The sequence below is a fragment of the Rhyacophila brunnea genome, unplaced genomic scaffold (genome assembly GCF_057557595.1).
Source record: "Rhyacophila brunnea isolate RB1 unplaced genomic scaffold, BYU_Rbru_1.0 scaffold_9, whole genome shotgun sequence".
NCBI classification, from domain to species: Eukaryota; Metazoa; Arthropoda; class Insecta; order Trichoptera; family Rhyacophilidae; genus Rhyacophila; species Rhyacophila brunnea.
In genome coordinates this window covers 22,533,511-22,556,501 of record NW_028233361.1, presented here as the reverse complement: position 1 = coordinate 22,556,501, position 22,991 = coordinate 22,533,511, and the positions used below count along the sequence as shown (strand labels likewise).

The window sequence follows — 22,991 nt, the reverse complement described above, 5'->3', positions numbered from 1 at the left end:
TTGCTGTTGTATATAATGAAAAAATAAATAAATAAATCATTTTTTAGATAATAATATTATTATTATCTAAATAAATTAGGATCAATAGAGAGTCATCTCAATGTCTTTTACAAAATAACCCCAAATCACAAAATTTGTTGTATACCTTTATTTAAACGTCCAATTAATAAGAATATTATTGAAAAAATGTTTTTAAAACATTATCCATCTCAAAAGAATATAAAAAAATAATAATTAAAAATATGTAAGTACATAAAAATAGCAAACTGCCTCTGAAAATAATAATTATTTTCTGTACTTCACATGACCCTTTGCTATGGTAAAACTTTTTCAGACTCTTTTTACATATCACGTAAGTGCGTAAATTTGACAGCTGCGCAGTGTGAAAAGTATGTATATTTAGAAACTACATTGTTGTTTACAAATGGCTGAAATCGATTCGACATAAAATATTATTCAAATCAGACGTGTGCTTGGTCTAGTTCGGAAAAAAGTTGCGCTAGTATTATAGAGTGAAAATGAGTTTACGTGGTTATTGGAGATAATAACTACGTATTATTGTTCTTCTATATTATTAGGTGAGTTAGTAAAATTACTATGATGTCATCAAATAATATAAAAATGCATTGTAAATATTATTAAATTTTCTTTATCAAACTCAATATCAATGCATTCATCTCTGCATGAGAAATATTCTTATAAATTACTATTACATAATAGACAGTGGATTTTAAATTAAATAGCTAATTAGATAATGTTTGTCGCGTGCCCAGCAGGGATTTTATGATTTTGTTTTTAAATAGTGCGCATATTATAATACCACTAGGTAGGTACATTAAATTCGTGACCGAGTGGAAAAAATCGAAATATTCGTTTACAACTAAATATTCATTGAAATGTATTTTAGTACAATATGTACAGGTAGGTACCTACTTAATAATCACACTATCATTTACCTATAATCATATTAGATTTTAGATAATAAATCATGATTTAAAACCTCTATGTGCCATTTTTTTGCCAAAATTTGCTAGGTTCTTTGGTAGGTACCTCCAGATTCGCATGAGTCATTTCATAAATACACACAATATTATTATGACAATATCATAATATAACGTAGATTGTTAATAATTAATTATTAAATGGAAACTCAAAAGTTTTTTCGCTTCCGCAAAACCGCTCCGTTCAGGGTAAAATGTTTGTGAAGGTACCTACCTACCTATCTTGCTTTTATTTTAAGAAGCGTTTATCAGCCATTCGCTTAGTCATAATAATAATTATAGACTGGGAAGTGGGACGGAAATGGAGGGTATCTCAAGTAACCATGGCCTGAACCACAGATAGTTAGGTAGGTACATACAGTTATCAATTGATATGTACCTACAAAAATACCTACTGTTATACTGTTTTAATGCGTTATACCTATATAGATATCTACTTTTTAATTTCTTATGTATTTTTATAACTGGTAGGTACCATAAAATCTTATTTTATCCAAACACGTGGAAAATATCTGAATAATTCACACATCGAAAGGTATCCACCGGCATACCTAGGGGCGGCGGTTATATGAAAGTATGGTGAGGCAGGCTAGTATGGTGAAAAAGTATGGTGATGCAGGCTGGTAATCAATTTGCGGCAAAATTTCCACGTTAACATTGTATTAAGTATATGGCTACGTTATAATGACCAAAGTAAACCCTCCGTGATGCCCTGCATTTTTTTTATCGCGTCGCTATTTCTCGTAAGTTGTCGGGTATTGTCGGCCTGCTTCATTCAGTTGTATGAGAAAGCCGATTCGGTGCCCCTCTTTTTATTTAATACCTCTATGGGCATACACATACCATATTGTGTGCGCGTCCCACGAAGTTGAAAAAAATAAATAAAAAATACCTGCTGCGCAATTTACCCTATATGTATCCAACGCTCATATTTACAAAAAATGTAGGTACCTTCTACGTACCTAGGTGTCTTTATGGATTCTCCTATAGTATAGATTATACTTATAGGTACTTAATCATTAAATATCTGTAAAAAGTGTTTTGTATACCCAGTTTTTGGGAAACACTCCACTAGAGTATTAAGCCTGTTACAGACCTACAAAAAAATGTATAGGTACAAACTATTACAATATCCATGTTTTTATGTAGGTACTCCTCTGGGACGAATAACATTTAGAAACGCACTAACCAGCACGCTTTACTATTTCATCATAAGTAGCATGGCCTTGATTAAAGCGCGCCAATATATCTATCGATAGTATTGACAATGTGTACTGTCCAAAGAACATTTAATCTAATTTCAGTATTTGTAGATGTGGAGACGCGTAGAGTTTCACACAAAATGTTTTACGTAAGAAGCAAAAGTGTATCACTTGTATACAATGGCGCACCCAGGATTTAATATTGGGGGGGGGGGCCCAAGGAGGAAAATGTAAATTAGTCCCATAGGCTCTTTTTCTTCTTCACAGCCTAATTTTTCGTTTATCGGCCTTTTGTCTGTTGCACTCGGCGTACCTACACCATGGTCCCCACATCCTGAAACGTGCCCTCAGGCTAGGATATTTGGCGGGCCCTCTACCTACCACTAAGGTTAAAGGCAGTGTGAAAGACTACATTAACGTTTTTCAAATTGTGTTTTAGTTCAAATTAAGGGTACTTATACTGTGAATTATTGGCATTTTTTAATACATCTACTTTAATAATGGAGCTGTCGAGTATCGACACATAATAATCAAAAAGTATATTGCACAATTATATAATTGAAAATGTTCATGGCCATGAAGTATAATAGCGCCGCAGGCGACTTTTTTACTATTAAAGCTAGTTTATGATGTGTGTTTATCTCACTTATCTGGTCAACCCGACACGCCTGGCCCCCCACAGCCCGGGCCCCCAGGCTAGAGCCCTATCAGCCCTCCCCAGTCATGACCTACACCACTCCATAATTCGGGTGGACACCGATTAGGGATTGGGTTTTTAAAAAAACCCGTCATTAGTGTTTCGAAATTTTTGTGTTAGAAATTAAAATCTAAGAAATTTTTCTAAAAAGGGTGCTGGAGAATAATTACAAATCATTTTTTTTGCAGTGTTTTTATTTGTCTAAGCCCAAGGTATAGTTTATTGCCTTTCAATGTTTAAAATCATTCTGATCATTTTCATTTTTGGGGGTGCCAGGGCCCCTTGGCCCCCCCTGGGTACGCCACTGCTTGTATAATTTGTTTGGTGGAAGAAGATTAAAAAGTATGAAAATTTAAAAACATTCGTATTTTCATAATCGAAGTGTAAAAAAACCTGGCAACTTAATTGTATTTTAACACTCAATGACAATAATAGGCAAAATTGTCACAGGGTGCTTCCAAAATGTTAGACCCATTGACTGGAAGGAGGTACCCATATACTATTATAGATCGGGTAGGTATGTAGGTATCTACTAGGTTTTATGAAAAATAAATTTATTTTGGAACACCTGCATAAAGTAATATGCATTCATAAATTTGAATAAACTGTTTCATACGTGTATAAAATTGTAGTTGGGCGATAAGTCACTCGAATATTTTGTGTGAGAAAGAGTGTACGTTGTTGGAAAAAGACAGGTGGAAGTTTTAATTGAAATGCGGCAATTGTTTCTCCACCTGGGCTAAGCAGTCACGCCACAATCTCGTGAACCTAAAATACACGTCATATCGATTTCCTTCCCATTTTCAAGGTGATAAGTTGAATGATATCAGCTTCGCGAGGGGACAGAAAAGAATACCACGGGAAAATATTGAAAACACAATAAAACCTTAGCCTTCACCCTTGGCACATATTTTTCATCACACACATCTAATTGGTTCATTTAATTAATTGCCTATTTATGATTAGCTCTGCAATGTCATCCAGTACATCGATCATATAGTTGTGTTTTAAATTTGTATTGTCTGTAGTAGTTATTATAACACATACATACAGTTTTTGCAATACTTTACGCTTACATAATAGCACCACTATCGCGTAATTATTGGTGGAGCGTCCGTTTCTGAAGCTATGGATGTGGGTTCGATCTCACGTCTGACAAAAAGTACCTATCAGATTGTTTTTTTAACGTATGTCTGATCCGGAAAAATGGCCCAATATATATATTATCATATTATGACGATAGTAAAAAAATAAATACCTAAGTAAAACATTTTGTTCAAAAATAGAAAGATATTAAAAACAAAATCACAGAACTAGTCATATAACAAGTCACAATGGAGACGGGAAGGCATCAATCCACGCAATAGCTTTCGGTTTGGCCATGTGTATGGCTGAAACTTCTCCGGGAAGACATGAATACATACATGACTCCACAATGAGCTCTTGAGGGCCCAATTAACTATGATATCAAGCATTCAAGTTAGTCTAGTATGTTAGCCATACCTTCTATTCTGCGGATGCCCATATTCTCCGATTAGGAGCGACAATAATGGGCATATAACAAATACTTATTTGTTATATACCTACATCCACGGAGTATACTATTAAGGGGGGACATGCTCGTCGAACGCCAAAATTGAGTTTTTATTGTATTTTCAAACCATGATCCTGGACACTCCTTAAACGTCGTAGATAATCTATTTATATAATTTTGAAGCCTTATTATCCTTTATAGTTATTTTACACATTTGATGACTGTATAAAGTATTTTTGTTACATAAAATAGTATTCTTTTAAACCTCTCGCTCTAATGTTTTAGAATATAGTCATATTTCGGTACATAACTGTGCAGTGGTGTTAAGATTTTTTACATTTATTAATTTTTAAACGCATTTATAAAACCATTAGCATAATTTATTACGAGATAATTTTTGTAAAATATTCACGATAAAAAATTATACTGATAATCTCTGTGATCCCAAATTTGACAAGAATTAGGCATTTTATTATTCAAAAAATCGGCAAGATTAACACATTTGAAGATGATTCTAAAGATATTTATTATAAGCTATGTCCTTGACCATTCAAGTGTGATAAACATTTTATGAATAATGATTGCTTTATAATAATTATTGACCTAAGAATAAGGTAGTGTTTTTTTAAAAATTAATACATGTAAAAAATCTTAACACCACTGCACAGTTATGTACCGAAATATGACTATATTCTAAAACATTAGAGCGAGAGGTTTAAAAGAATACTATTTTATGTAACAAAAATACTTTATGCAGTCATCAAATGTTTAAAATAAATATAAATGATAATAAGGCTTTAAAATTATATAAATAGATTATCTACAACGTTTAAGGAGTGTCCAGGATCATGGTTTGAAAATACAATAAAAACTCAATTTTGACCTTCGACGAGCATGTCCCCCCTTAAAGATTTGGGTTTATATCTAATATTCTCGATTTATGCCTGTTGACACTGTTTGTTTGTTATGTAAAATCTAAATCGTTATGCTTTTTAATCAATCTATGAGAAATACGTATGCATATTTTTTTAGATTTTGGTATAATTTTTAAATTTATTATCTACTTATATACCTAACTGGTTTGAACTTTTTTGGAGGCCCCCTTTTGAATTTTCTGACGAGTCGGTAGCGCCATTTGCGTAAAAGAAAATCATCGCTGCGAACATCATGATAATATTATATAAAATCCAACCTTCAACATAGTCATTGGCGGTTTTGCAAACGCTAGCGCGCCACTATGTGTATTTTAGAAATTCGTGTCGATTGACGAATAGTCAGTGGATAGACTGTAATAATAGCAGTATCCCAGAGATGTATCAACTTGTGCCTGTAAATACACGGAAAATCTTTAAATGTTCACAATTCATAAATTCAGAAATACCATCTGGTGCAATTTAGTTGTAAGTATCAATGGGTAATAAGTAATAAGATATCAAAATAAACAATACAATCTATTGATACGCCACTGTATTCAACAAAGTTTTCAATCCATCCCCTTAGAATATAAAATGGGAAAATCTATCTAGAAACAAAATTTAATATGTACGTAGGTACATTATAAAATGTAAATAATCGATCGTTTTATCAACATTGAATCATCGTCGCTTAATATTAAATTCGTGAATATTGATTTCAATTTTTCATTCACAGTACAGTAAGTTGAGACTCAATGTACCGGAAAATGTTATTAATTTTTCATGTCCGAAATTCAAAGTTCAAATTGACGTAATCACATATTTTAAATATGACATTGAAGCTGAAACAATGGCGAAAAAGTTTGGACATAAATCCAGCAATAACATCATCAAGATTGACAGTTTTTTCTTATGAACAAAATCGTCAAAAAAAAACATCAAAAGAAAATACATTTCAAATTTGAATTTAGAATAACAGATATAATAACATGGATGACATTATTTCATATAAGAGTTATTATTTTTTAACTTTACTATTCAATAATTAGAAGAAACTGTCTCAAAATGAAGGTTACAAAATAATTACATAGGTAATATTATAATCGATGTACTTAGTCATTTTGGCGAAGCTAAGCGATAGGTAAGTACCTACCTACCATAAACATATTATCTACGAAACATGTTTTACCAAAAAATATAGGTATATATTTATTTTCGTACACTTTAATTGGTAATCAATGAGTAATTTGTATATCGCAAACCTATCATTTGTGCCTGAGTGAGCATTATTGATGTTACTTTAGTCTAAAGTGTTCTTGTATTTATTTCATTAAAAATAAAATAAACAATATTACAGAATTCATAATATGTTCAATACCTAACTATGTAGGTAGGTATAATATCTGCCTAGTTTGAACATTGGGCACGTCTTACATATTCTATAAATTTTGATCTCATTCAGTATACTAGTGTCATTGGAAAATGGAAAATTTAATCCATTCATTGCTACTCTATATTTCGTTTTTAGATACACTTTATTTTGTTTATCATCTGACGTTAATATTGTCATACACTTTATAAATAAAAAAATATCAAATGAGTAGGTAATTATTTGTATCAAGTAAAGAACCAACAATGTGTCATATTAAATTATTATTAAATGCTTTAATTTCGATATATTAATAATTCAGAGAATCTAGCTAGATGGATATTATAATATCTGTATGTAAAGGCGGATCCCGATAGGTCAACGAAATTGAGAAAAATGCAAACAACATTGAATACGTGTATTAATTAAGGCGCTAAGTACCAAAAACAAAAAACTGACATTTTTATAGAAAAGTGTTCTACATACTGATGCCAATAACTTCAACTATGGTCTAAGCGCCTCAAGCAAGACAAAAAAATACAGCAAAATATTTTAACCTGTCGACGTTGTAAGTCCGTTGGCTTATTTTATTTATAATGGTGTAAATAGCTCTACAATGGTCAACCTCATTAAATATAAAATGGCTGACGATGGTGTGTTGACACTTGCGAGTTCTTAATACCAAAAATTTTAGAAGCTGCCGTGATTGCTTCACACTGCAAAACCACATTTTTCAAAAGGTCTGCTTCATGAAATTTTACTGCAATGACTCGGTATTTTGTAACTACAGGCAATACTACTTTTTGGTACTTAGAGCCTTAATTAATACACGTATTCATTATGATACCTACCTATAGTGATACGTAATCAATTCTTCATTGATTTATTTGTGCTCATTTAGAAGATATTATAACTTTTTATGTGTAGGTCGATGCTTGAAAGAACTAGAGTCTGTCTTCTATAAGCTAGCGTGCGGTTCCCCCTCCCCCCCGCTTCAGCATTCAGCACTGCATTCTCTCTCGTTCCCTCCTATTGAAAACAGTCGAACGCGATGGCACAATGCTCTCCGTCCGCCAACAACGTGACGTGAACACCAGCTTATAGAATACAGACTCTACTCGTAATTTTATTAATAGCCAAAAAATATTAAATGCGACCTTTTTCATTTTACTTTTAAAGACGTTTAGATTTGGTAAAGTATGTACTAACCGTATGCCGAGTAGGCGCTCAAATTTTATTAGACGCAATATATTGCGGCACACTTCCCAATCGCCTGCAGAACGCTTGGTTAAAAGCTCTGGTATAGTGATTAAGATTCTACAATTATTATTTTAATGATGTGCTGTCATTGTTGATTTTGACGGTTGCTACCAGACGCGCACTCAAGGGAGGGAGGAGTTTGGGTTCGGGCCTCCTCCCCCCAGGAACAGAAAAAATACAAATTATTTACGCGAAAAGAATATTACATTTTATTCCTCTTCGTCTATACGTCATGATTGAGGATCATGACCCGGATGATTTGGCTGTCGAACAGCCTTCTGAACGGGTTGGGCCCACTCCTCTCGGTATTCTACGACACGTTGCTGTCATGAATCGGTGCAACCATCTGAATCATCCAATGTTTGCTTTAATATTCCGATGTGGCATAGATAAGACAGCGCAGACGACACACACGGACACTAACGATTTTAATAATTACGCGCATCCAATAACTACTCGTGGATCTCGTCATACTCAATGATTCGTATGTGAGCACTCTTAGTCATGCCTGCAGGCCAGGTGTTTATCACTAGACTCAAAGTGAAGAGTGTTTGGGTATGGTGAATGTACCTGGAAAAGTACGAGAGTCCGCGGTTGAAACGACGAGTAGGTAGCTATAAATAAGTAGTAAACAGGGTAAATGTTGGAAGTCATTGGCACCTGCTAGATTTTGTTAACCGAAATATTGTTTCAAAATGGATCCTTTCCATAACCATTTTCTGTGTTTTCGCGCCTGGTTGTTACAATCGCATCTCCGGCAAAATAATCAGCATTATTAACGATTTGTTTGGTATATTAAAATCTTGTTAAGTACCCACCTGCTTTCTTCTGACTGAACGTTAATAAAGCTTCAAAATAATATCATTATGGAATCCATTTAATTTTTGGGCGCATCAGATAAAAAATAAATGGATGGAAATTTCACTTTTGCTATTCGAAGCAAGGACAGTATAATTCCCTTTAATAAAATATAGTTAATAGTCATAAACACGCACAGTAACTTGCTTATAGGTACCTAAATATGTGTGTTAAGAAAGTTTTCGCGTGCACGTCTCTTGTTTAGGTTGGCATACCTGTGTATAATTTATAATATCTAGTCAAAAAATGAAAAATCTACAAGCCTGAACCGTTTAATATAAATAATATATTGTTTTCGATCAGGGAATCAACGGCACGATTTTTTAACCCAAATGACACAACCGATTCGTCAGACAATTTAAAAATTTAAGTATTGTGATTTGTAAGAGAGGAGACTTTTGAATGCATGGATTTATTTGGAAAATTAAAAATTGTTATTTTTAATCATATGGGGACTCAACATTAGCCAGTGCATCGGGCGTCTACGGATAGATTATTATGATCTTACTCAAAATTTATAATTTGTATTATAAATATTATGAAAGGATAGCTGATAATAAAATTAGTATGTAATTGGGTACATTCTATGGAATTTATTTTAAATTTATACACCTCTTTGAGCATCGTTCGTAATCGTGTTGAAAAACTTTCTCATTTCCACGAGACGTAGATACCTACTGTCAAACTTTAAATGTTTGAATTACTCCAATACATGACCTATCTAACCCCACTGGACGTCAATTTAAGTACCTATGTATGATTGGCCGATAGGTACGTTATGAATATTGGATTACAATAAATAAAAATAAAATCCAGGTGCTCGTCATGCGTGGCTAGTTCCCCTCATTCAATATTAAATGCTTATTATTAGGTATTGAACCCCACCAAAAATGCTATTCGTACCTACCCAATATTTATAACACAATATCTTATTGAATGCCAACAAATCATATTATCTAACACTGAAATGAAAATGATCAGAGAGAAATAAAAAAAATATAACAATATCATCGGTTTGCTAGAAATTACTGGACAAAATTTTCTTTGACCGGAAAATCAGAGAGATCATCACTTCTTTGGATTTTTCAATACATTTAATCGTCATCATCAGTCTGTTTCCATCCATTGATGGACGAATGATTCTTCAAGCTAATTCCACTTCTCTTGATCCTCACGAAATCGTCACGTATTACAACAAAACTTAACCAATCCTTAGATCAGGCAGCTTCTAATTATTAGTATGTCTATAGGTAAATCATTCTACAGTGGCACCATAGGCGATTCGCGCGTGTATTGAATTGCTTGCGACAATGCCTGTTTCAATGCTAGCAAACAATATCAATACAACTGCAAGCCGCATTTGCCGTACCCATGGTGCCACTGTAAAACGATTTACCTATACCTTACGGAGGTTTTATACCTCATGGATGATAAGATTTGTTCACAATTGTCATTTCCTCGAACTATGCGTCAACCCAATTTGACTTTACGAATTTTATTATATTGCAAACCCTTTGCCACTGTAAAACGATTTACCTATACCTTACGGAGGTTTTATACCTCATGGATGATAAGATTTGTTCACAATTGTCATTTCCTCGAACTATGTGTCAACCCAATTTGACTTTACGAATTTTATTATATTGCAAACCCTTGATTATTCTGTTACCTTATCTATCTGGTCATTTCGTTTTTGTCCTTAGGCGTTACACCCATCGTGCACCTTTCCGAAGTTTCTGAATATCTTTTACCAGGGTCCATGTTTCGACCTATTCCAATTACGGGAAGTTTACGTACACTTTGTATTTGAGGTACAAACGGAGGTCATTTTTAAAGTAGGTATATCTGTATGCAGTATCTGTATAAAATCACTAGCCCAGACCAACCCAGCTTTCTAGTCCGAACAATTAATTTCAGGAGCGTAGGTACACAAGGGGTGGATGGGTTCGGGTCGAAACCTCCTAGGGAATGAAAAAAAAAATATTTAGGTAAATGGAATATTACCAATTCTTCATTTTCTTCAGGACCTCATGACTGAGGATCGTAAACCGGATAATATGACTATCAAAAAGGCTTATGAACGGGTTGGCCCCTCTCCTTTCAACACGCAAGGCCTGTGTTAGTAGAAAACCGGTCGTACTCATGGATTGGTGCAAAAATCAAGGCATCGAATGTTTGCCTTGTCATTGACTCAAACCACCCCGTACGAAAAAGCGCAGGCACAGTTATTAAAAATGTGCGCCTTAATATTCTAAATGACAAGATAGCGCGGACGACAAAAACGGACACTGACGATCTTAATAATGATGACCGTTAGGCTATGCGTATTCGTGGATACGACAGCTCGCAATAACTCGTAGGTGAGCACCCATAGACCAGGTTTTAATCGTTGTACTCAAAATGCGGAGTATATGAGTATGATGAATGCACCCGGAAGATTGCAGGGGTCCGCTGTTGAAGCGACGAGAAGCTGTAAGGTGGGGTAAATGTGAACTAAATTTTGTGAACCCGCCTCCTTCTCGCCACATTAAAAATAAATAATGAATTATTATGAATATTTTTTCGTAATGGATTCCTCTCATATTGTTTACCGTGTGCGCGCTTGATATACATCCATATAATATTGACAGCTTGTTGCCTTAGTTGTATCTAATTCTTTACCCGTTTGAGTGCCATTAACTATTTAAAATTTGAAGTTTTTGTTATGAATAGACCAAAAACTTGAATTGGCTCTAAACGGTGTAATTTTTTAGCTATCTACTTTCAATATCTGTACCCACTTCAATCGTTTTCCGCAAGGTCGGATCTAAGCCACACTGGCTCTGATGTACAGATATACAATATACTATACTTCCACATAATATATAATAAATTATATATTATGTGGAAGGTAGAGACTAAAATTTATTTATTATACTCCTAACATACGTAACTACCCAAAGCACTTTAGTGTGTTAACTACAAAAAAGGACAATATGTCAACAAACAGTGGGTTTAATTATTAAATTTGATGTGATACTCACCGCGAAAACGATCCCTTGGGGAATATTTGCTGGTACCTACTGGAAGTAATATGTTTTCATACAATTAAATATTCATATGATAGTTAGACGTACAGAGCCGAATCATCTACAAATATCTCCTTGCTGTTATTAACTAGCAAGTAATAATGGGTTATCATCAGTTTTATCACATTAAATTTAATCAATAATCATGTTCCCACCGATAACTGAATTACCATGTGTAACTAATTATCAGAACTTTCAGAATTATCAGAACCAGAACAGAACAGAACAGAGGGTTCAGAAGAAATTCTTGAGACTCCCTTTATTTGAGGTTGTACGGATACTATCCGTGGCTTTATCCAACTGACTTTCTCTTAGGCATGCTTACATACTGCAGTTTGCAATTTAGAAGAAATCTTTATTTAGCTACGTATTTTTTTCGACTTATACGAGGTATAAATGAGAACTCTGCCATTCTGGGCAGTGTTGACCTGTGTGTCCCTGATAACTATCTTAGAAATAGAGAACATCAGTTGTTTATTCTCCCAAGGTGCAGAACCAACCTGCCACTGGTAATGCCAATTGAGAGGGCGATAACTATGTTTAACGAAATTGCTTCGGGTGTTGATATATTCCACCTACGTGAGGATGAGTATAGGTGGACGTTATTTTATAATTTTTTAAAATAGGGTCTGCTTAACTCATCCGGTGTATTTCCATGTACCTATATAATTAATATTTTTGTATGTACATATTTCTACTGTTTAATAACATACTATCTATCTCTTTTTTTATGTCATGTTGTGAACGTCTTAAACTTATAATTTGTATTGTCCACAATATGTAAAAATAAACAAATTGAATTGAATTGAATTGAATTGAAAATTGAATTGAATTGAATCAGTGCCGAACATTTGACACTAAGCAACTATTTAACATATATCTTGACGTATAATAAGATTTTTCTAAACATATTTTCTAAACACTTACTTACCTGGCAATTGCCATGAATAGTACTTATAACTAGTATTAAAGTAAGTACTACGTGAGAAGCTAGCGACACCTTTAAATACTATACAATTATAGGATGTGTAACCGTTACTAATAATATATTAATATGAACATTTTATAATGTGATTGGTGCCGTCATTTGGAGAAATAATAAAGACCAGTTTGTGTAGAAAAATAACATTTTAAATAAACTGAACTCAATCGGTTTATTCGAAAATTTTAAACATAAGCCGAATATTATGTACGTGTCTAACGAATTTCCGCGCGTTTTTTGGCGTTACTGTATACCTACCTACTGCAGGCATTTAATTATGACCACTCCATAAAAATAAGTGTGTATTGTTATTACTGTTCCATCGATTACCTACTTTAAATATTTTCCGATGATTTCCACATAACCCTCGAAGTCGGCCTTGATTTTAAAAATAAAATCTTCGAAAGTAGTACAAGAAATAAATTATTCTTTTATTTAATTATGTTAGCCTGCGACCACTAAATGAAATTAATTATGCATGTGTTTATACCACTTACTGTATTATTTCGTCTCCATAAAACTCTTCTATAGATAAATCGAGTCCACGAGTGTTTGATATTATTCTTTTAAATTGGTCATATTGGTATTTTTAACGAGTTTCTTCAACACTGAAAAAAAATACTTTTAAGATTTCTTATAATATAATGTGTAACGTATAAATATATAATAATTTCTATGGTTTTGAAACAAGGTTTTTGTTAATTCTACGATATGTCATTTATGTATGTTGACTGCAGGCTGTATCGGAATATAAACTCATCGTCAAGTATAATTGAAGACAATTATATTATTAAAAAAGCGAGTGTTTTATACCTACGATCTGCATTATAATGCCACAATGAGAAGGTGTATTCCTTAAAACGATCATCGTTTCTTTTTTATGTCAGTTAGACTCTGAAAGATGTTATTTGCTGTATGTACATAATTATTGCATTTCATCTAAATCAACAATATGTACATTATAATATTACATTTGTATATATATCAACAATCCGATCGGCTGTATCTGTTATTTGTTTTCGATAAAGCTCTGCTAGTAAAAAAAAACTTATTTGTTGATTCACCGTTGAATTGAATTTAAAAAAGCTTTATTTGAACCACTGTGACCTTTCGCCGGAAAAAATCAATAATCGGTAGGTAGTAAGCACTTATATTATACCCGTATGATAAATTTATGCAACAAGAGCCAATAGTTAAGCTTAACAATAGTTCGCTTTATATTCAAGCAAACAAGTCTAATTAAAATTTAACGTTTATACCCCATTCGGCCACTACAATAACGTACCTACGAGGCATGTTCAAAGTTAACTGGTAATATTAAATTAATTGGTTTAAAGCATATTAATACGAAGTTTACTTTTTTATTAAATGTAAGTGCCATAGTAAAACTACTTAACTATTATCATAACATAGAATTTAAAAACCTCAAATACACATTTCGCTCCTCAGTTGAATAGTGAACTCCCACGGTGATCGAGTGAAGTTGCTTTCTTTTGCATGCAATCGTTTAAGTTGAATATTTTCATAAAAAACAACTACTCATTTTTCATTGGTTTATACTACATTATCATTGACAAAACTTGTGAGCATCCAGTGTTGACTGAAAACCATAATATGTACATACATAACATGGTATAATACCGCAATAGTATCATTATGAATAATTAATTTTTAATTTTCTGAGCACGCGTTTTTTCTGGTGTAGGTACATATTTCGTTCGTTCGAAGGTAAAGTTGATGATTCAGAGAGTCCACCGTTACTGGTTTCAATTGGGCAGAGATCTTCGGTTAGCCTAACACCTAGAAAATAATATTATTTAGCCATAGATATAGACCTAAACGTTGATTGAGCTTTAAAGCTTCGACGCGATCCAATAAATGTTTTTACGCAATATGATTTTTTTGAAAGATATGACTAAAAACTAGTCAGATTATATTTAACAAAATGTATGTGCATCTGGAAATGGATTTAATTATAATATATTGTTAGTCATTCATTCATTCATTCATTCCGACCATGTCCGATCCTAATAGGATCATATTATGGGCATCCACAGAGTGGAGGTTTGTATTAACAGATTATGTTTTTACAAGAAATGGATGCCAGCCATCTGCTTAACCTATTATGCCGGGTCCACATCGGCCACAAGTCGCGCGACAACCTCGTTAAATTTTACGATAATTATCATAATTGCTTAAGAAATTTTACGATAATTATCATACTTATCGTAAAATTTAACGAGGTTGTCGCGCGACATGTTGCCAATGTGGACCCGGCATTAGGTCCATACTCTTTTGTTATACCTAGGTATTATTATTATTATATCTTGAATTTCGTGTACTTACCTATCTAAATATTATTATGCATAGATTTTACACATTGTTTTAAATGTATTCTCGAATGTTTTATGAGTCATGTGCTTCGATTTTTTAGTTTTGATTGTATTATCCCACAAATGTAGAATCTACATAATATTATTGTCTTCCTACGCTGTTTTCGTTTACGTGAGTTTTCACGGAATGAATCTACCACGTTAATCGAGAGATGAGTATAATTTATTATATACATACCTCGTTTGTTTTAGTTGACAAACGCAGTTAAGGGGGGACATGCTCGTCGAAGGTCAAAATTGAGTTTTTATTGTATTTTCAAACCATGATCCTGGACACTCCTTAAACGTTGTAGATAATCTATTTATATAATTTTGAAGCCTTATTATCCTTTATAATTATTTTAAACATTTGATGACTGCATAAAGTATTTTTGTTACATAAAATAGTAAGTATTCTTTTAAACCTCTCGCTCTAATGTTTTAGAATATAGTCATATTTCGGTACATAACTGTGCAGTGGTGTTAAGATTTTTTAAGTTTATTAATTTTTAAACGCATTTATGAAACCATTAGTATAATTTATTACGAGATAATTTTTGTAAAATATTCACGATAAAAAATTATATTGATAATCTCTGTGATCCCAAATTTGACAAGAATTAGGTATTTTATTATTCAAAAAATCGGCAAGATTAACACATTTGAAGATGATTCTAAAGATACTTATTATAAGCTATGTCTTTGACCATTCAAGTGTGATAAAAATCTTATGAATAATGATTGCTTTATAATAATTATTGACCTAAAAATAAGGTAGTGTTTTTTTGAAATACGCCATTTCTTTTGTCATTTCCTAGTGGTTAAGCTACAACATACGGCCGTAGCCATAAATTGACAAACTATAATTAAAGTAGGGAGTAAAATTATGATAACGCACGTGTTTGAACATGTACCTAACCGATTTTTTTTTATTTTTTTTAAACGGTACATGTTCAAACACGCGCGTCAATATAATTTTACTCCCTACTTCAATTATAGTTTGTCAATTTATGGCTACGGCTGTATGTTGTAGCTTAACCACTGGGGAATGACAAAAGAAATGGCGTATTTCAAAAAAACACTACCTTATTCTTAGGTCAATAATTATTATAAAGCAACCATTATTCATAAAATGTTTATCACACTTGAATGGTCAAAGACATAGCTTATAATAAGTATCTTTAGAATCATCTTCAAATGTGTTAATCTTGCCGATGTTTTGAATAATAAAATGCCTAATTCTTGTCAAATTTGGGATCACAGAGATTATCAATATAATTTTTTATCGTGGATATTTTACAAAAATTATCTCGTAATAAATTATATTAATGGTTTCATAAATGCGTTTAAAAATTAATAAACTTAAAAAATCTTAACACCACTGCACAGTTATGTACCGAAATATGACTATATTCTAAAACATTAGAGCGAGAGGTTTAAAAGAATACTATTTTATGTAACAAAAATACTTTATGCAGTCATCAAATGATTAAAATAACTATAAAGGATAATAAGGCTTCAAAATTATATAAATAGATTATCTACAACGTTTAAGGAGTGTCCAGGATCATGGTTTGAAAATACAATAAATACTCAATTTTGACCTACGACGAGCACGTGGGCCGTTAATAATAACCAATATATATATGAATTAGTATCCAAATGTGAAAAGCATACATTTAAATTGAAAATGTCCAGATTGAAGCCCTAGTACACTAAACTAACGTTTTGTTTTCATTAAATCTGTATTCTGTACATATGCTTGAATATAGACCATGGAAGTTCGTAATTTTCTTCCGCCTAGTTCTTATCACCTAGATCAGTGGCTCCGTGAGACCGTGGCCGTTGTTCCGCGAAAATTTGCAAAAAAATTGAACCGGCGCGACCGCTTTCTACGCACATTTCTTTTCCACGTGTAAATGGTTAAGAGTGTTAAGACCATGCACTTTACAATATATAGTTCGGGGTAATGACTAACAACTATTTCTTGTAAAAAATAACGTGAATATAACCTCCACTAGGTGAATGCATCTACGCTTCGTTAGGAAATGGAAATTACAATAATAAATTATTAGTAAAACGATAAATACTTTTATATTAATATTGTATTATAATAATTAACATTACTTTTTTACATATCTATTTTTTATTTACACATCTCAAACCTAAGATAACTGTTTTAGTCAGGTAGCGGTTATCCAGGATTTTACAAATAAATCCTCCAAACAAAAGTGGTTGGGAATCACTGAAAAAACAGAGCACTGAATGATTAATAAAAAACACTCGCGAATGAATCAATACCGTATATCTGGAATGCACAAACTATTAAATTAAGATACCTAAAACGGACATAGTTCCATCATCAGGGCTCGAAATGGACCGGAACGAACCGGAGCGTCGTTCCGGGTTGTAAAATCGGCAACATAGTTGTTTCGTCGCATGGAAAAAATAATTTTACCATTTGAGCTAGAATAGCCATAATATAACAAAAAATCACACAATTATTTGTTATAAAACACATAAAATTAGATTACTATGTTAATATTTTCATAAATTTACTGAGCGCTCCGGTTCGTAAAATTCTCCATTTCGAGTGCTGTCCATCATCATTGACAAAACATCGAATACCATTGCTGAATGATTATTTATTTATTTTGTCTTTGAATTTTGGGTTATAAAAAAATTTGCACGGTGACTTTTTAACCCCCAACTACGTAAGTGGCACAATTACATGCAGCCTGTGTGGACATAGGTACAACGTAACAATTCGCGACTGTTGCTCCGGCACACTTTCCATAGCTTTGTGGAAAATGAACTTCCACGTGAATTATTTATACACAAAGGAGTTTTTTTCCATGTCTTTTGATAACATGGATACACGTAAATGCGCTTATAAAAGTAGTTTTTTTCTGTATATTAAATCCATTGATGGTATTATAAGAGTCATTTTATAATAATAGGTTGAAATGATTGTTGAACCCACAATACATATATTGCATTTACGCGTACCTACATAATCGATACAAATTCTTTCTATAAATGGAGGATTCATAAAAAAATAATTGTATTATTTACTATCACGAGACATGCTTTGTCTTCGGCCTCACCATACTATCATCATCATCATCATCATCACTGTTGGTACTACATCAGCTGTTGGCGGCATTCTCAAATCCCTCGTGGTGCGGTGTAGCCGTGTAGTTATCTGAGTTTCACTCGTCTTCTTTTACCCTCACAGGATGTGTACTAGCCTGGATTGCTGGTAGATCATCCCGTATTCTATTCACGTGATGGGGTCAAAGTGAGTATACCTTCTATCTTCTTCTCTAGTTCTACACCCCAGGATGGACCTTAGTCGCCTCAAGTCGTACACTCCCTCCGTCTCCAGTCGAACACTCCTAGCTCTCGCAAGTGTCGTTGTATGTCATCATGCCACCGACGTTGTGGTCTTCCCACACTCCATTTTCCTTCTGTACCATTAAACGTGAATTGCTTTGATGGTTCTCGTTCATACACGCGTGTCACGTGGTTATCCTATCATAGACGTTGGGTTTTGATAAATCTTACAACGACAAGCTCATACGAGAGGTTGTAGATCTCTTCATTATAGTGAAGTCACCAGACGCCGTCCTTACAGATTGACCTAAAAATCTTTAGCAAACTGAGTATTAACTAGTAGCACCTCATTATACCGTAATAGTGCGTGATAATACTGGGAGCAGGAGACTTTAATACAGTTTTGTTTTCTTCGAGAGGGTCTGTTCTTGAGAAGCTTTCGGAAACTAGTATCTGTTGTCGAGGTTGATTGATTTGGAGATTTATTTTGTCATTTGCATTATTTTGTGATGGTGTTAGTTTAATAATATGGTTTGTGTGTGCTTTTAAATTTTAAAACGTTAAACATCCTTGATTTATTTTTTTATGAAAGACTAACCTTCGCGACGACATTAATAAAAACGTTGTGTACTAAAAGCAAATTTTATTAAAGGCACCAGAACTTCGATTATAATAACCATCAGTTTCATACGAGGAATAGAAAAGAGCATGAATAAATAATGAATTTTCAAAGAATATAATTTTGTACTATTTCAAAACATCGAACGTTCCATGCATTTTTCTTGCCAAATAACAGTCACCGTTGAGTAAGCGTTGTATCACATTTTGTATTTGGCGTTAAATCTAATATAAATATTTTTGAATAACGCGATTAGTTTAGAAATTGGCAAAAAATCCTAGATTTAAAAAATCGCTGTCCGTGCGTAACAATTTTTGTCGGTGACCATAAAAATTTTGGCGGATATTTTTTACACTTAAATTAGCTAGGTACCTACTTTTATACACTTACTATAGGAAAATGCGCATCTTTAAAAATATGGTATTTTGTACCCGCCTAGTACCGTCTCGTCTGTTCCTTCACGGAAATCCATGACTGGACTTGGATCATTATTGAACAATTGAACTTTAGAGTTTTTTCAATCTTGGCCGTGACGCTTAGTGACTTGCACTGTACTTTTAAAGCTCTCGATTTTATCTAGAGAGGACTAAATGTTCAGATAATTATGGAATTCATCGTCAGTTTTCCTCCGACAGAGCTAAAAAGAATCTCAACTTTACTGTTGAGGAAAATCAATTTTTTTGATTAACCGGATTTATCGTTATTTGGACTACCTTTGTCCCCAATTATTAGTCCGGAAAATCGATTTTCTACTGTAAGCTGTATTTATATACGTGCGATTACCTAGATATTAGTTATTTTATTAAAACAACCTTCATGCATTATTAATAGGTAACCTACATACACTTGCTTTTTACCTTAGACATACTGAATACTAGTGAAAATTCGGTTAATCACATTGTCAATACTTACTTATAATAATAGGTACGTGGGTTCCTAGATAAGTGCTAAGCGTTTATAAATTCATAATAATTTCTGCAGGTATGTACCTACTTATTGATTCTTGTCTTTGACGTTGATATGAATCTGGCGGACTTAAATTTTTGCTTTCAGACTATTACATTTTAAGATACACAACAATTGTATTATTTATTTGTGTTTTTTTACAGTTTGACGTGTACCTGTTCTCCGATTAACTCTCTCGGCAAACTATCTATATTATATATTTTCCATTATATATTTCCATATTATATAGCCAAGTATTCATTTAATATCTAAATACTTTTAGATGATAATGTTTTTAGATAAAAATAATAGCTAAGCTACATATTATTATCAGTTATTTTCTGTTTTGTATAAGTTCATATTTTTGAATGATACCAAATAGGCCCTGCCCTGTCTTGGGGCGATTGGAACGATTGGGCCCATAGACTATAGATACATCATTGGGCCCAATCGGGGCTCGCGGAATGCGTGAGCAGCAATAATAACGAATAAAACAATATTTTAAAGTTGGTTTTAACATCAATTAAATGCAATATAATCATAGAATTCTGGAGAATAACAGAGAATGGTGTGTTGATAATATAGTTATTCAGATCTACCATTATAAATATATTGAAAACACGTCATTAAAAAATAGGTCATAGGCATCATGGGAGATACCGTATTAAACAATATTGCTAGAAGAATAAAAACGACTAATATATTGGTATCTTACTTACAATATTAGCTGTTAATTGATTGTTACTGATGAATACAGGGGGTCACATTTTGAATAATTAGCCGGTAAAAAGGCGAAAAAATCATTTTGATTAGGTAAGAATTTTTGTTATAATGTTTTGGAGGGCAAAATAATATTATATCTAAGGGTCTCGCGCACATAATGCAATCGGGTCTCGCATTTGCCACGACTGGCCCTGTGGGTCTATTCTATACTTATCGAACACTAAATTGATAAATAGTATCAAACTTAGGGTCGGTTTGTATCAAAATATTAGCACTTATTGTAACAATTACACGAAGCTGGTTTTTATTGTTGCAATAATTGCGATATTTTAACAGCAGCAAGATAGGTGCTGTTAAAATATCGCACTTATTGCAACAATAAAAACCAGCTTCGTGTAATTGTTACAATAAGTGCTAATATTTTGATACAAACCTACCCTAAGTTTGATAATATTTATCACTTTATCACTTTAGCGGTCGATAAGCATAGAATAGACCCACAGATACCAAAGAATTATTATTTGCTAATGCTAAGTGCTCTTGATATTATTGCCGATTTTTATAGAGAATATCTTAAGATCCCGACAGCAAGGAATTAATTAATGTGATTTCCTCTCAATTGAAGAAGAAACGTCATGTGATTAAAATATTTATTATCAATGGGTGATAATATCATGTCCATGTAGTTGTAGGTAGACTAAGAGTGTAGACACATCACGAAAATAAGAGGCTTCCATATGTTATAAATTTATTAACATTGTTAATCCGTGCCATAAAATCATCATCATTAACTTGAACCTTGTTCCTTATCAGATAGATTTATATTAGGCTAATTTTGTATTACTATAATTTGATTCTGTGAGCCGGAACAATGATTTATTGGAATATAGATTGCATGACTGATGAGTCCACGTTATGTCCAACAATTCAGGCTTACGATTAGTTAGGTTAGGTTAGTATGTCTTAATACCTAAACGAACCTAACAATGAATTCAATGTTTTTTATTATTCCATTTCCTCTTATATGAGAAGTTGGGTATTATCTCGATTATTTCAGCAGCCACTCAGAGAGAGTCCTCATATAAAACTGTCCAAGAGGTTCATTTCTTTGATAAAATTATTTGTTGCACGTGATTGTGTAGCCGAAGTGCATATTAAATGTTCAAATGTGTGATTGTGTAAATGATTTCTTTTTTTTCATTAACTGCGTGTTAATTATTAAAACTTTGTATTAGACGATCTATGATTAATCGTAATTTTGCTTCTTCCCCAGGTTCTAGCAATACAAGAATGGCCAAAATGTTGAAAGCGAGATCGTGAGAATGAACAGGTACATTACCCTGAACCAGCTAGGGGATGGCACCTACGGCAGCGTGGTTCTTGGACAAAGAAGAGACACTGGCGAAAAGGTCGCCATCAAGAGGATGAAGAGAAAATACTATTCCTGGGACGAGGCCATGAGCCTCAGAGAAGTCAAGGTTTGTTTTATTCACTAAGGCCAAAATAATTTAATAAGTATATTATTTTGTTTATAAAATAATTTTTTTTCATTAAGAATAGTACATACTTTTGAACTCTGTGTTGGATTCGAATTCCACATGGTCAGAGACTAGAATTTTACTAATATGTATGTTTCTCAGTACAGAGTACAAAAACTACAATAATTATTATAAAAGGTAAACAGTACTGCTTGTAGCAGCATTGAATGCGTGCTTTGTAAATAAAAAAATAAATAACTGCCTGGAGAGTAAATCCAGTTTTGGTACTCACGGACATACTGTTATTTTCGAAATTACGCGATTGTTCATCTAAACTAAATAATGACCTCCAATTATTGTATAAATACTTTTTTCGACTTGTGGAAGGCGTTTTATCTTACGGAATTTGGTATGTACAACACAATGAGTTTGGAAAATAAATTGATTACATTTAATTTGTTTACAGTTAAAAATATTCGGTGTATTTATAGATTAGATAAAATTCCAATCGCCTCCTCATTACACCGGGTCTCATAAACATTATTAAAAATTTAACTGCCATGATTGTTTCAGTTTTACATTTATTTCTTTTTATAATTTGCCATTTTTTTGTAATAAAGTATGTAAGTGTGT

The 22,991-nt window shown here is 33.0% G+C and overlaps 1 protein-coding gene across 2 annotated transcripts in view; it reads left to right on the top strand.

Annotated features, from left to right (window-relative positions):
* Positions 1–420: 420 nt before the first annotated feature.
* Positions 421–22,991, top strand: part of LOC147063396 (uncharacterized) — a 36,725-nt gene continuing 14,154 nt past the window's right edge. Inside the window, exons 1-2 of one of the 2 annotated variants that reach the window (XM_085959697.1) lie at positions 421–578; positions 22,154–22,358. In XM_085959697.1, the coding sequence (XP_085815823.1) occupies positions 22,203–22,358 (156 nt within the window). In that variant the 5' untranslated portion in view covers positions 421–578; positions 22,154–22,202. The remainder of the gene's footprint in view (positions 579–22,153; positions 22,359–22,991) is intronic. The other variant, XM_085959698.1, reaches the window with a different exon arrangement.